The sequence below is a fragment of the Carica papaya genome, chromosome 1 (genome assembly GCF_054855325.1).
Source record: "Carica papaya isolate Zhongbai chromosome 1, ASM5485532v1, whole genome shotgun sequence".
NCBI classification, from domain to species: Eukaryota; Viridiplantae; Streptophyta; class Magnoliopsida; order Brassicales; family Caricaceae; genus Carica; species Carica papaya.
Genome location: NC_142309.1, coordinates 7585177 through 7600545, shown reverse-complemented (window position 1 = coordinate 7600545; position 15369 = coordinate 7585177). Strand labels below are relative to the sequence as shown.

Genomic DNA, 15369 nt, shown 5'->3' with positions numbered 1-15369 from the left:
CGAGCCTATAATAAAATCATCATCAAGCTGTCACAGCTCTTGATAAAACTGGTTTTAAAAGATCAAGACCGTCCAATTAATCCGAAAGGAACTAATTATCATACACCCCACTTTCAACTATAAAACAGTTGCTTTGCCGTGTATGGATTGAAATCGATACGACTGGTAATAGCTTTGCTGCTGCTTTTTTGTCGTGATTACCCTCTAAATTTACTGTAGAACGGCAAGTTCGTTTCAGTATAAATACATACATTCTTCATCTTGGTCTTCATCTTCTCGTTGAAACAGAGATCAGACCATGGAAACCAAAAACCTTGCTCGCTATCTCTCTATCTCTTTTCTCGTCTTGTTTCTTGTGAGCTTTCTTGATTCCGTACAGGGTCGTCCTATATCGATGCTGAGCGGTCCTGACCCCAAAGATGCCGCTTATACTGCTCGTTGGTTGGTCGCCCAGAATTCTTGGGGGGTCTTAAAGTATAATAGTCTCTTTCTTACTCTCTACCTTCGATTTTCTACTATTTTTATATTTTATCACTTTATTAAGTTGATTCCCTGATTCCGGCCTTTAATGGTGCTAAGTCTTGTTCCCATCGGTTCTTCTCTATCTCAAATTGTAGAGAGGAGTGACTTTGTTTGACTCGTTTCTGCTTGTTAATTAACCATAATAGGGGAGATGATGGGCATATATGAGAATTCGAAGCTTACTGTTTATGAATTTGCAGTGAACAAAAGAACTGTTGTTTATGAATTCCAAAACTGGATGATTGTGTTCTTGTTTCCTTTGATGTCAGAGCTTGCATCTGATACTTTTCTTGATGAGGGTTCTATGATTTATGCCCTGTAATTGTTGTTGCTTAGACGTACATTCCTTCTTGGTAGTGATTTGGTTGATAATATTACATTTCTCAATAGGGGATAATAGATGCCTTTGTTGGTGGAAAATATAAGCTGATATGCTATTGTGTTCTTGCAGTACCATATCAAGTGAGTTGGGAGGAGCTCCTTTTGGGTAATTTCTCCTTTCTTTCATTCTTATACTGTAAACATCCTTCTATTTTTATCATTATACCTCTGCCTTCTTATTGGGATTTGGCAATAGGAAATTATAACTTTTTACTAGACAAATGTTTACTTTGATAAATAATTAGTGGATAATCTCAACAAAATGGGAAAAACATTGTTGAGGAAATAAATATATGTGAAACAAAGGATTTTAGCCGATGTCTGTCTTCAATTCGGATATAGTGCTGGTATGATTTTTTTTAAACAGAAAAAATAATTTTAAAAAATAAGAGCATTTAATGTTTCTGAAGTTCAATGTATGATTGAGGCACTCTCATTATTTTGGGCCTTTTGCATTTGCAGTTTGTGTGTTGCAGATTAGCATAAAGGTTAAATATGATTTGGATTTGGTTTTTATAGATTATGAATGTGAATAAAATACAAATATGACAAAGATTTGAATAAAGTAGTACTGTAATTTGACATGAATTTGATATCCAATTTAAGTTCGTTATTTTTGTAATTACTTTTTATAATTGAGATAACAAATCTATCATTGTGGAATCTAAGATACAAGTGAGGTTGATTTAGTCGTGCATCAAATATCAACTAATTACAATCTAGGAACAGAATTAGAGTATAATAAACTTGATCAAACTCAATGATATATATAAAGCTAAGTTCTCACTTGGAATCTTGTTTTCCCCCAAAATATGACAGGAAACAGATTAAATGGTAAGCAGTTTTTTTTTCTTTTCCTTTTTTTCCCTATATGGATGTATTAATTTTTTATTTGGATAAAGGTGAAAGAGAGTTATTTCTGCTTCCAGTAAGTAAGCTACTGCTTAGTTGTGTTTACTTCTCTTGTGTCTTCAACAAGACAACTCTATTAGTTCAAATCATGATTTTCTGCATCAGCATCTGATTACTAGTATTTATTTAATTTGTTGAGTCATTCTGAATTAGTAAAGTTATTTTTGGTTTAAATGCTATTTCTGTTATGTTATAAATGAGATAAAGCCAGAATAAGAACAGCATTCTATTCCATTTTCAATTCGAAGTTAGATGGGTTTTGGTTTCTACCTAGACAAGTCAAAGTCAGAAATCCAAGAAGTTGAAGTAAGAGGAGAGTTGATACAAACATGAGATAATTCATTTAACACATTAAGAGTATTCTAGTAATAAAGAAAAGAAATAGAAAAAGAATTTAACCAAATAGTTTGTAAAATTACCTGTTTAAAATTTGAATTTTGGGAATGAACATGATTCCCGATTATACATTTTTGCACTTCTTTTTCCTAGTCTTGGCTCCACTTAACAACAATTGTTAATTTGATATACAGGAATGTTGTTTCATTTAGTGATGGACCACCTAATGAAGGTAGTGGCATCCCATACTTCTATTTGACAGCTCTTGATCCAACTGCAAGAAATGCACTAGTAGACAAGAGGTCTTCTCTCACGATTAGCGAGTATCCTCTTGGAACTTGTGGCAAAATTGATCCTGAGAACCCCACCTGTGCAAAAATTACCCTCACAGGAAAGGTATGATGGAAAAGAAAGTATTTATGGCATAATATGTTGGTTTTTAATATTGTTATTAGTCTGTATTTGTAGTTTGAGTACATTCGTGTACTTTCTTGGCACAAAATGAATTTTACTTTTGCTTCTTATATGTCATGCAACATGTAGTTATATCAATAACGCTAGTTTCAGTGGGACAAAAGGCCAAATGATCCACAGATTTTGTTTTTACATTAAAAAGAAGATTTATTAGAAAAGAAGATACTGGATGCTAGATCCATAAATAATGTTTTTATATTGGGATTCAATTTTATACTCGCTGTTTAATCATGTATGATATAACTATTGTTGGTAATTCAGCATAAAGGAATAACCTCTACTAGACAGATGCATTTTCATGATTTTTAACCTCGTTCTTTAATTGTTACCTCTTGATCTTGGGGTGACCTGCACATGAAATTAATCATTGATGATAATCATATTTGGAGGTTTTTTTTAAGGTTGATAAAATGGGGCTTAATGTTTGATGTAAACCAAACCATTTGTCATAAAGGTAGTATTTTGTGTTTGCTCACAGGAATATTATAATTTTTTCCCTTTGATATTCGTAGAAACATTAACTTGCATAAAAAAACTAATTGATCCCTAATATTTAAGATAGGTTAGGTCCTGAACAAAATGAAAATATAACTGGAATGATGATTGACACGGGAAGAAAAACCATCAGAAAGTTCAGAGAACAAGGATTTTGTGCTGCTTAGGCACATAGGCAAGTGGATGGGAAAGTTAGGATTGCTAGTACTAGCCCAGATATCCCTTTGCAATAGAGTGGGCTATAGATGGCATTCTCTTTGGTGCTTTATGGGAGATCTTGAACCTGAACGTAATCTAAATAAGGAGGAAAACTTTATTGTTCAGTTGTTTTGTTTACTAATGATTTGGACTAATGCTGGATATGTTTTGGACTTTTTGGTGTATTAGTTGTTGGTAGTCGATGGAAAGTCAGAGGAAGCAGAAGTTGCTAGACATGCCTTGTTCTCAAAGCATCCAGAGATGGAGGGTAATGCATATAAATTTACACCACCAGTGACTGGAATAGATGTCCCTTCTGTTGTCATTTCTTTCTTGTGATAACCATCTTTTTATTTGTTTCATCTTATTTCTTAACAGGCTGGCCTAAAGGTCACAATTTTCAGATTTTCAAGTTAGAGATTGAAAATATATTTTTGATTGATTGGTTTGGTGGGGCTAAACCTCTGACTGTGTATGACTATCTGCATAAAAAAATGTAAGTAGTTTCAACTGCATGGAGAGGATACTGCCGAAGCATATATAGTCCATGTAGTACACTTAATATCAGAATAATCCCATGTGGGTTGTGATTCATTTGTTTTACCATGTACAGGAAGGGGCATGATTTCATCATGTGAAAATTCATGTGGTTTCTATACAACTTATGTGGAGTTGGATGTGAAGGTCAAGTGTCTTAAAGACTTGGAACAAGCTTGAAGAAATTAACCATATTCTGTTGGTGCAGGCACACTAATAGTGTGAATGTGTTTGTAAAGTGTTGAAGTCGCTAAAAGAATTATCCTAGGGAAATAAGTTGATGGCACAAGTTGTAAATTTTTAATTTTACTTTCCCCTTCAGTTCATGCTCAAAAGTTGTACAGTAATTAGTTAAATCTATGAAGTTGAGTTGTGCAATAAGCCACTCTGAAAGAATTTGTGTGAACTTTGTATTTCATTTCTTCAAAACATGGTCAACCTCTTTCTCTAACTCTCAGATGAACAGACGATTGTGTATACATATATTCAACTATTGGGATTTACCAAATAACGATATTGCAGAACTGGTTACTAGTTATCCCAAAGTTCACGGCTCTTCAGGTGGACATAACTAGATAAGACAGGATATTTTTAGAACAGTCGGTCAATTCCTTTTATCATTCTCTTTTATATCTTTCACTGCATTTGAATCCTTCTCTGTGTCTCAGTCTCTCTATCTCTCGGCCAATGAGATGTTACTTCATCTGCACTTTCAACACCCCTCCCTTCTTCCTAAAACCCTAACAAACGATATTTACTCGCCATTTCCAATTTCCATTCGTAAAACATTCGCTCTCCCGACACCGAAAACCTCCAAATTCCTTGTCCGGAGCTCTGTTCCAGACCTCCAAATCCTCCCCAAATCAGCCATCCAACGCATTGCTGAAAAGCTCCGCAGTCTCGGCTTCACGGAAGAAACTTCCTCCCAAGCCACAACCGACAAACCCCAACCTCACAAAACCTCTGCAGGAGAAATCTTTGTCCCTTTGCCCAATCGGCTGCCCAATTACAGGGTCGGCCACACAATCGACACCAGCTGGAGCACGCCAGAGAACCCGGTTCCGGAACCAGGCTCGGGTACTGCGATATCCAGGTATCATGAATTAAGGAGCGAGGTGATAAGGGAGAAGCAGTTGTTGAAGAAGGAGGTGAGGGTTCCGACGTTGGCGGAGCTGACATTGCCGGAGGATGAGCTGAGGAGACTGAGGACAATTGGAATCGCGCTGAAGAAGAAGCTGAAGGTTGGGAAAGCAGGGATTACGGAGGGCATTGTGAATGGTATTCATGAGCGGTGGAGAAGGACCGAGGTGGTGAAGATCGTGTGCGAGGACTTATGTAGAATGAACATGAAGAGGACCCATGACTTATTGGAGGTTTGTTCGCTGTTTATATATTGAAACCTTTGTTCGATATCTCTGTGCTACTACTTGATCGCATTGTGGGGTTTTTGATTTAAAGTTAATATTTTGTTATCTAAATTAAGCTTTTTTTAAAAAAGCAAATAAGTGAGCATATGACTAACTGTGATATTCGGATTTGAAATCCAGTGAAATTTTGATGAAGTATAAATGGGAATGTATCTAAGATAGTAGCTTGGTTGCATTCTTAAAGCTTAATAAGAATGCTGAATTTAAAATGGGATAAAAGAGTTGTTGGAAAAACAAAATGAAACCGCATGCCCAAGGTAATCATGCTCAGGGGATGTTGCTGAAATATGACTAGAGGAGAATTTAAGGGAAGTTGGGGATCCTGGTCCAAATATTTACAAAGTTAAAGAACAATCAAATATGTGGAGAATTCTTGACAAAAAATGTATAAGCTTTCTTGAGGTTCAGTCTGTTCCATTTATGGATTCACCCGGCATTATCAATGATGTAGTATGGGTATTTATACAAAAATGGATGTCCAATCCTGTTAGAAAAACTATGCCATAAATCTCTAGGATTACATCTAAAATACTAGTAAAATACTAATCATTCATAGTTATCCCTTTCCTATTATATCCCCCATTAACTATGTGGGTATCATGCATAAATTGGACTCAAATGATTAAACCAGGCAGATGAAAGCCTTTGGTGGATCTGTCAGCCAACTGATATGACTTAGTATGTAACTAACTAGTGATGAGCTAGCTTGAAACCTTTTCTCATAAAAAATGAATATCAAACTCTATGTTTGGACCATGTATGTTGAGCTGGATTAGCTGTCATATAGATAGTGCTAGAAATATCACAATAAATAATGGGATGCTCTTGAGAAGTACAAGGTGATTCACTTAACATGCTCTGAGATCAACGAATATCAGCTATTGCAATCACTACATGACTTTAGCACTTGAACTATAGTTCGTAATTTGCTTTTTCACAATCCACGAAACCATATTTGTAGCAACAAAAAGGAATGTGGTGTAGTCACTCATCTTTTTTTTTGTTAAGGATAGAAAAAGTATCCTAGATAAAGAAAGAGGAGATACATTCTAAAGGAGAATATGCTATCCTCCATAAACTCAAAAGAAGAAAAACATACAATGGAATGAAGAAACCCAAGAATCAGCACAAGATAGCGATCCAATCCCTCTGACAGTCAGAAAAAGGAATCCCTCTAAAGATACCATGTTGCTTAGCCAAAAGAGAAGCAAAGAACACAATCTTGCCCCACAAATCAGTAACATAATTGGAAACAATGATTAAAATTATAATATTTCTCTCTAACCAAAAATTGGAAAAATTTCCCTATATAGTGTGGAATGCTCTTTGCTTCTAAATAAAATGGCAGAGTAGAAATGAAAATCTAGTTTGGGATGGAGGTTGGGGGTGGAACCCAAGCTAGTCTGGAAGAGGGAGAGGTTTTGTCTAAACATTCAAAGCAGTGCAGAAGCAACTGATCGTCATATTCCAAGCAAACTATTTGTTTTAATTTTTTAAAGTGTTGTTGTCTGAAAGGAAACTATCACTTTAGAAGGGACCTAATTCTAGAATCAGGGTTGGAAGAGGGATAAAAAGAATTGAAGAGAGATCAAAGACACCAAGTTCGACGTTTCTCATCAATTGAGGATTCTTAAAAAATTAGAGGTTCTAGGATATATGATTATCATGGAGGGATAAGAAGCAAATAATTGGAAAATTATGTCTAGTAGATAATCTATAAATGCGTCGGAGAAAAGATGCAAGTAGTCTATCCCTACCCATTGATTGTCTCAATAAGAAAGAGAGATTCATTGCCAATCCTAGCCCAGACAAGCGGGTGAAGTGAAACATTAGCCTAACTAATTGCTTTTTAAGGGGCTTTTGTGGAAAATTTAGGAACCCTCTTCATGTCCTAATTATTCTAGTGCAGCATGAACTTGCTTTTACCACACTGTGCCATCAAAAATTAGGTTCCTTTAGTAAATGCCAAACCCAGCAGGCTTGAGCGCAGTCATCTATGAAGGTGATAAACTACTTTTTGCCTGCTAAATCAATGACTCGTGATGCTCACCAAAGGTCACTATGAATGAGGTGAAATGGTTTTGACATTTTATATTCTTCAACAGAGTAATGATTTCTTGTTTGTTTAGCAAGAATGCATGATTCACAAAAAAATGAGGAAAGATCTTTGTTGATGAATAATTTTGGATACAACTGTTTCATAAAAGAACATCAGAAGTACTAGAGACAGAAAGTAATATAGGTGCTTTTGGAGTTAGAGAAGAACCAGTAAGAAAGTAGAGACCATTTTGTTCCTTAGCATTGTCAATCATTTTCTCCTAAGACAGATCTTGAAAAACAAAATGATCCTGTAGAAATATTGCCATGAATTCTGGTCCTTAGTTAACTTACTAGCAGAAAGAAGGTTATATTGTAGGTTGGGAACTTGAAGTACTAATTTTAGGTGCATGTTTCTATAAACTATATCTCCTATCCCAGTCACTAAGAGCTACTCCCATCAATCACAGATACTTTCATATTACTAGCACATTTTTGAAGTTACAGAAGCTAGTGAGTGAACCTGTCATAACTTGATGGACCAGTGTCTATAATCCATTCATCCAAACCATCTTTTCGTGATAAGAGATATGATGAGATAATACCTCGTTGTACCATTGTTGCCATGGGTGTCACGGTTGAGTGGTCTGTTCTTTGTTGGTGATAAGGGTTCTCAAGGTTTTCATTTGTTCTGGAGTAAATGTGGCTGCACTTTGTTTCTTGGTCGATACAGCTGCTTTGCTATATGGGTAGGGGGGGTTTTCATTTTTTTCAATTCATGGTTTCCAGGCTGATGGTTTCCCATGGATGTTCCAACAAATCTCTTTTGTGCGGAAAGGTTTTTTAGAGTATTCACACCACAGTATTTTCTCCCTTGATTTCTAACCTTGGATATAAGAGGAGTTTGAGTAAGTAGTGTTGAATGCAGAACCTTGTGATAGTTCTTTAGGCCCTGTGTACGAGGTCACACTTAACATCACCGTCTTCCTGCTTTCTTCCAATCTAACTTCTGAGAAGGCTTCTCGAAGTGATGGCAACGGTTTGGTTCCAAGGATTTTCCCACGTACTTCATCCAATTCCTTGTTTACTTGAAGAAAATCAAAGACACGGTTTTTCTCAAGTACCTGATTGTACAGTATCTCATCATTAATACACTTCAATATAATTGCATAAAATAAATCCATCTCTGTTACGGGTTTTGTACCCTGATTTCTATTCCAGAGAGTTTATTAAATCTCAAAGCATTGGGATGAGTTTTCAAAGTTAGTGTACATCTCCTGAGTTGCTTTCCAAATTCTGTCTGCTGTCTTGTAGAAAATATAAGTGCATCCAATGTGTGGTTCCATGGAGTTGATCAGCCAGGCCACAACAACAGAATTCTCGATTTCCCATGACCTGTGGTTGCTGCTGATCTTGACTGAAGAAGGGAGTCGCCATCTTCTTTCCCTTTTCCTCGGATGACTAACAACATAGATTGAAATCACAAAGAAATTTGACCATTCAATCTGTGGTGGATGATTTGCAGTGAATGATTTACCTCTGTTGAAGAAAAGAATATTATACTACCGTTTTTCCTTGGAAAAATAGTAGATTATTCTTCTGAGGATGATGGTTGACTTGTACCAGACATGGTTGCAGTGAAAAAAGGTTACCATCTTAGGTTTTATTGAGCTGGTAAGAAACCTGGCTCTAATTCTATGAAATCAGAATGGTTGAATAAAATTTTCTGATTTAGTCTGTATATCCTATATACGTTTACAAAGAAAATTTAGGAGATATTCTAGGAAAAAATATCTAATCAAACTAGCCTAAATCAGCACAGAATCAAGGATTCTAAGTGGAAAGGGCATCATGCTAGAATCAGGAAGAACTTTGACCAGGATTTCCATTAATGTGGAATTCTTGTCACTTTCCAACACTAATCATCTGTTACAATCTGGGCTAAGATTCAGCTAGATTTTTGGCAGTTGGAGCTATTTCTTGTTATCAGACTCTTTAAATATGCAGATATTCTGTCTACTTGATAGCAACTGAACTCTTTGTCAAGTCATTTTTTGACGCAACTGGCTATTTATATTTTCAGAAATAACATGTCCCATCTGATATAGCATAACCCTAAAAAATTAAAATGTCTATTCAAAATCTTTAATATACTGTACATTTGTAAAACTGGCCAATCTGAAACATACATTTTATTTTACTTGCCATCAATCATGATAGCTTTCTCAAATTCCAAAAATTCTACAATAGTATGAGCAAAAACTCATGCTTTAAGGCTTGTGCTTTTTTAGTTAGTCCTAAGGGGTTAGAGACTGATGTTTGTTTTCCTGTTTGCCTTCTCAGAGGAAAACTGGAGGATTAGTTGTTTGGCGGTCTGGAAGTAAAATAATACTGTATAGAGGAGCAAAATATAAATATCCTTACTTCGTATGTGATGGAGATTCTACAAAAGAAATTCTACCAAATGACTTACTGAATAAACAATTGGATGATGGAGAAATGGAAAAGATGGAAAGCAGCTTGCCTGGAACAAAGGGTGTAAAAGCTTCTGGACCAAGTGCAAGTGATAAAACAGCTCAACCCAGATTAATTCAAGGTGTTGGTTCTCCAAATAAGCTACGGTTTCAACTTCCAGGCGAAGCTCAATTAGTAGAGGAAGCTGACCATTTATTGGATGGATTGGGCCCTAGATTCACTGACTGGTGGGGATACGACCCTCTTCCTGTTGATGCGGACCTTCTACCAGCTATTATTCCTGGATATAGGAGACCATTCCGCCTTCTTCCATTTGGTGTGAACCCAAAATTGACAAATGATGAAATGACCACGTTAAAGAGACTTGGCCGACCATTACCTTGCCATTTTGCATTAGGTGAGTTTGCTTCTTGATTCTACTTGTTTTTTTTCTGCTCGTGATGTTTGTTTCACTTTTTCCCCTTGTTTGCCAGGTAGGAATAGAAAACTTCATGGATTGGCTGCTGCAATTATCAAGCTCTGGGAGAGATGTGAGATTGCCAAAATTGCTGTTAAGAGAGGAGTACAGAACACTAACAGCGAATTGATGTCTGAAGAGTTAAAAGTTAGTGCCAATGATAATTATGTTAAGATATTTGTGAAGAATTCTATTGATAAAAGATATTCTTTCTGCAGTGGCTGACAGGGGGAGTTTTGTTGTCTCGAGATAGGGAATTTATTGTCTTGTATAGAGGAAAGGATTTCCTGCCATCTGCTGTTTCTTCTGCAATTGAAGAGCGGAGAAGGCATGAAAAGCGGATTGGAGAATTTGCTGAGGGTGATATGCTGAGAAACAAAGAAGTTGGGGAGACTAAGGATCAGAAAGGAACTCTTCATTCTGTATCAAGTCAAATAAGTTCTCCTGAGGCAGTTATTAAAAGAACTAGCACAAAGTTGTCAATGGTATATCTTCATTGCGGTGCTATTATTAGCTGCCATTTGCCAGATCTTATTTTGTCACTCATATGTTTTTCACTATAGGCCCTAGAAAAGAAAGCAAAGGCTGAGAAACTTCTAGCAGAGCTCGAGAAAATGGAGATTCCCCAACAACCTGAAGTAGATAAAGAGTGTATAACTGAAGAAGAAAGATATATGCTTAGGAAGGTTGGCTTGAGAATGAAGCCTTTCTTACTGCTGGGTGAGTTACTCTAACTCATGCAGTAGTTTTGAACTTGAAACATTATGGTGTACATCTCTTTCCTTCTCCTAATGGCAGTTTCTCTTTTTGTTGTCAGGTAGGCGTGGTGTGTTTGACGGAACTATTGAAAATATGCATCTTCATTGGAAATATAGGGAACTTGTAAAAATAATTGCCAAAGAGAGAAACATTGAAGCTGCTCGCCAAGTAGCAAAGACATTGGAAGAAGAAAGTGGTGGCATATTGATTGCTGTGGAGACAGTGAGTAAAGGTTATGCAATCATTGTTTATCGTGGAAAGAATTATCTCCGGCCTACTCGTTTGAGGCCTCAGACATTACTAAATAAAAGGGAAGCAATGAAGCGCTCTCTGGAGGCACAGCGTCAAGAGGTGAAAGATTACTTCTGATAATTACCATGCTTGTCTTAAGATTATTTTGCGCTTCAGCCCCTCCAGGAAAGGAAAGAGCTCATTGTTTCCTGTCCCCCCAAAAGGAAAATAGTTATAGAAACTCTTACTTGCAAACTGGTGCTCAAGTGTTTGTGATGGTTGTCTTTCTGGTTGAGATTTTGATGATGGATGGGGCTTTTCAATTAACATTCATATATATATGCATGTAAACTAAATAATAGGATATGGTATTCTTCTTGCTCAGTTTAGATGTTTATTTGTTATTATTGACTCGTTGGGCTGTTTGTTTAGTTTTTAATATTTGACCTTAATTTGTGCATTATCTTTCTGTTGCATATTTTCCCGTTTTCTATTTTTGTTTTTGTATCTGACCATATAATCATCTTATTCACTCTTTTATTTTTGTGCAGTCTCTGAAACTACATGTCTTAAAACTTACCAAAAATATAGATGATATGAAGCGTCAGCTGGTGAGTTTTCTGAGGTTTCTCGTTTTTGGTTGGACTGTGACTGTTAAATAAATTATCAGGTTATTCAATAATCAAATTAAGAGTAATGCAGGTCAATGATAAAGACATGTACAGTGTGCAATCTGTTGCTGAAGCAAGATTGATATCAGGAAGTTATCATAAGTTTCTATTCAATCTATGACATCCTCGTCCTTGTAGACTTGTTATTCTGAAATAAATCAGAAATTTCCATCACAATATAGGACAAAGAAGAAAAGGGAACTGAGCCAGATGAATTTGTTAAGTCAGATATTGAAACTGGATTTGGTTGTTGCTTCCATTCTTCTATTCCTTCTTCCCACATAGACAATGTGAATACAGGAACTGTAACAGCAAGATGTTTAAATGCGCAAATAGATTGGTTTCTTTGTTTTGTTTTTTTTTCCGAATATGCTTGGAACTTAACAGTATGCAATTGTTGGTTCCGTACTCTTCTTACTGCATACTAACTGCTGATGCAAAAGATTTAAATCATTATGTAAATTATTTATAGCAATAAATTCAATAAGCCTCTTTTATCAGTTCCTCATGTCCACTTATTACTATTGGATTTCTTCAAATATGGTGTCTGAAGTAGTTTTTTTATATTTGTTTTAGGCTAGCAACGAAGATGAGTGGGATTCAAATTCCATGATCACTAATAGCATGGATACTACAGGAAATTCTCTACAAACCAGCCAAGAGGCTAAGGTAATGGATATCTCTAATGAATTAGTTTCTTCTGAATATTTAAGCATCAAGGCCTATGTAAGTGGGAAGACTGGTTTGCATGGTGAAAATGACATTGTTGACTGCCTATCTCATCCTAATAATTTTATTTTAATGTCATGAATTCTTCCTCTCTGTTTTGTAATTTGATATTCATAATGTTTCTGATGGAGTATCTGTTGTGTCGTCAAAACAGTTGGAAGAAACAAAGGACAATGATAATAATGCTGAGCAGTTTTTATCCAATAACGAACCAGAGGATTTATTGCTAGAACAAACCAAACAAAATTCACAAATAGGACGTGAATCAGTAATAAAAAATGGATCAAGTATGATGGTGTCCAGAATCAGAAGTCTGTCCAACAAGGAAAGGCTTCTATTGCGGAAGCAAGCGCTGAATATGAAGAAATGCCCTCTGTTTGCAGTAGGTGATTTCTGCTATCTGAATTTTGCTAATTTTATGAGAACTGTTAGACAATTTCATCTGAACTGGTGCCCAAGCATTGGGCTATTAACATGAAGTCTCTAAACCCACTCCCCTCCCCCCACCCAAACCAACTGAAGAAAGATGAAGAGCCAAAAGCAAAGGTTTCGCTGTCTTGTTTATCTCATTGATCACTTATAGTGTTGCTCTTCACTGTTTATTTTTTAGGGAGAAGTAATCTCATCAGTGGTGTAGCAAAAGTGATCAAGGCGCACTTCGAAAAGAACCCTCTTGCTATAGTGAATGTCAAAGGCAGAGCCAAAGGAACCTCTGTGCAAGAAGTGGTTTTAAAGCTGCAGGTCTGGCTGTGCAAAATCCATTCTACTTGTGCTTGTTTTAACTTCAACTAAAATGCCGTAAACTTTCCTTTCTACCTATTTTTAACAGGAAGCCACGGGTGGAGTTCTAGTCTCTCAGGAGCCTAGCAAAGTCATACTATATAGGGGTTGGGGTGCAGGAGCTGGACCTGGCTATCGTTATAACAAAGAAAGAGATGCAGGGATCACATCAGAGGACAATGGTCGGCCCTTTGTGTCTCCTGAGCTCATTGCAGCCATCAAACTTGAATGCGGACTGGACTGCCAGGAGGAAGCAGCTCAGCGGGCGGGAAGCTAAGGTTTATATGCTGTTTATCTGAACCCTGAAAATTATTTTCTTGCCACCTCCTTAATTTGTGCCCAAGAAAAGGTATCAAGATCAGATGGTTTATGGTGTTTTGAGGCTAATGGTTTGGGTCCTTCCTTGAGTCTTATTTAATGGTCTCTGGTAAAGCTACCTCTAGCCATCTCAGTGAAATTGACGAAGGGAAATTGGTAGTCTTCGAGGTTTTCTAACATGGAAATCTTTGTCACCGGATTTTAGTTTTATTGATCTAATAAATCTAGCTTCCTGTTTGTACATACCATGTAACAGGAGTAGAGGATTTGTGTTAAGACATTCTGAAATGAATGCAAATTTACAGGATATGACTGTAAAATATCTACTAAGAAGAAAAAATCTCTCGTGCATATTTGTTGATGAGAAATCATGGCACCATACACGAGTGCTTGTGCAAATTCCTTGTTACACAGGAAGCTCGTTGAATATTCAAGTAAAAGCTCCCAGTGGAGTTGTCTGGTTCGACCGTACATGCGCTTTTCTCGCGATTTGTTTTGTATATTTGACTTAAAAATGGCTTTTGAAGTTCAAGTTCAACTTATGTATATATACATATATATATGTATGTATGTATGTATGTGTATCCGAAGCGATGGGTCAGTGTTTGAACTGGAATTACTTGTGATGGAAAGTATTATAAAATGTGCGTTAAATGTTTTTACGAATCATAGAAAGTAGAGCTTTTATTGACATTTATAAATTGTAATTCAACATGAGTTGAATAATATAATTCAACCTTGGTGGCGGGGGAGTTAGATTAATGATCGGAGTTTAAGTAGAGAAATTAGTAGCAACGGGTCAAAGATGATGTTCCCTTAAATGGGAATTGTTTCCATCTCGCAAATTCCTCTTCTTCTTCTTCTTTCAATTTAATGTCAAAAATATTTTTAAACTAATCAAAGTAATTTAGGTGATGCAAATACATTAAAATTATAATGCAAATACAAATAATTTAGGTGATACACATTGTTTGGTGAATTCCCATCTAAATTCTCAATTTTTATACATACAAAAACATAATATAATTTAACAACTATACATTTTTCTATATTATAATTTAGAGCGTTAGTATATACTAAATTTACAAAATTAAAATACTAATAAGTTTAAAGTGAGTTTACTTTACTTGTCCCGTAGAGTCAGACTCGGTTTATTCCCAAGCTTGAAAAAGAGAGACCGTGTATAATATTGTTTTTTTGTTAACTTTATTAATTTCTGTGTTCAAATAACAATTATATTCAGAATTACCATAAGCTAAAAAAGGCAAGTGCACTAAACCAGGATTATCTTTTTACCGGGCTTGTAACTTGAAAAGTGCCTTTTATCATACCGGCAACAAACATGAAGCCAATTTTTCATCACCTTTAGAGGTTAGCCTGCACGCGCCATTACCCGGATTAGACCTAACATATATATACACGTCTATATATATATATATATATAATATGTAGCCCTAGTTCTCATCATCATCATCACCCACTCCCCACTCTCTCTCTCTCTCTCTCACTCTGTGTCAGACACAGGAGAGAGAGAGAGAGATAGAGAAAGAGAAAGGGAAGAAGAGGATGAGCACAAAAACCCTTGAATTCTCTTATCTTTCATCATGTCTTCTCCAACTTCTTTCTCTTT

General features: G+C 36.2%; 2 protein-coding genes across 5 annotated transcripts; both read left to right on the top strand.

The window, feature by feature from the left end:
- The first annotated feature begins 142 nt into the window (after nt 1-142).
- On the top strand, nt 143-4306 carry LOC110820186 (Pyridoxamine 5'-phosphate oxidase family protein). 2 transcript variants are annotated; one of them, XM_022049615.2, is made up of 6 exons: nt 144-474; nt 974-1009; nt 2346-2547; nt 3508-3586; nt 3697-3814; nt 3932-4306. In XM_022049615.2, the coding sequence occupies exons 1-6, from the start codon at nt 299-301 to the stop codon at nt 3954-3956; spliced, it is 636 nt and encodes a 211-aa protein (XP_021905307.1). In that variant the 5' UTR covers nt 144-298; the 3' UTR covers nt 3957-4306. The 2 variants fall into 2 exon arrangements, with proteins under 2 accessions (XP_088073684.1, XP_021905307.1); XM_088217558.1 differs by lacking the exon at nt 3932-4306 and having other exon boundaries at nt 143-474; nt 3697-3818.
- A 94-nt stretch (nt 4307-4400) lies between these two features.
- CFM2 (CRM family member 2) lies at nt 4401-14107 on the top strand. 3 transcript variants are annotated; one of them, XM_088217544.1, is made up of 12 exons: nt 5089-5228; nt 8634-8993; nt 9663-10191; nt 10268-10398; nt 10470-10736; nt 10815-10971; nt 11069-11361; nt 11793-11852; nt 12489-12581; nt 12796-13027; nt 13252-13382; nt 13471-14107. In XM_088217544.1, exons 3-12 carry the CDS (start codon nt 9819-9821, stop codon nt 13696-13698), a joined length of 1965 nt encoding a protein of 654 aa, XP_088073670.1. In that variant the 5' UTR covers nt 5089-5228; nt 8634-8993; nt 9663-9818; the 3' UTR covers nt 13699-14107. The 3 variants fall into 3 exon arrangements, 2 of the variants coding, with proteins under 2 accessions (XP_021905306.2, XP_088073670.1); XR_015818344.1 differs by lacking the exon at nt 8634-8993 and having other exon boundaries at nt 4401-5228; nt 12796-13023; XM_022049614.2 differs by lacking the exon at nt 8634-8993 and having other exon boundaries at nt 4401-5228.
- Nucleotides 14108-15369: the final 1262 nt, after the last annotated feature.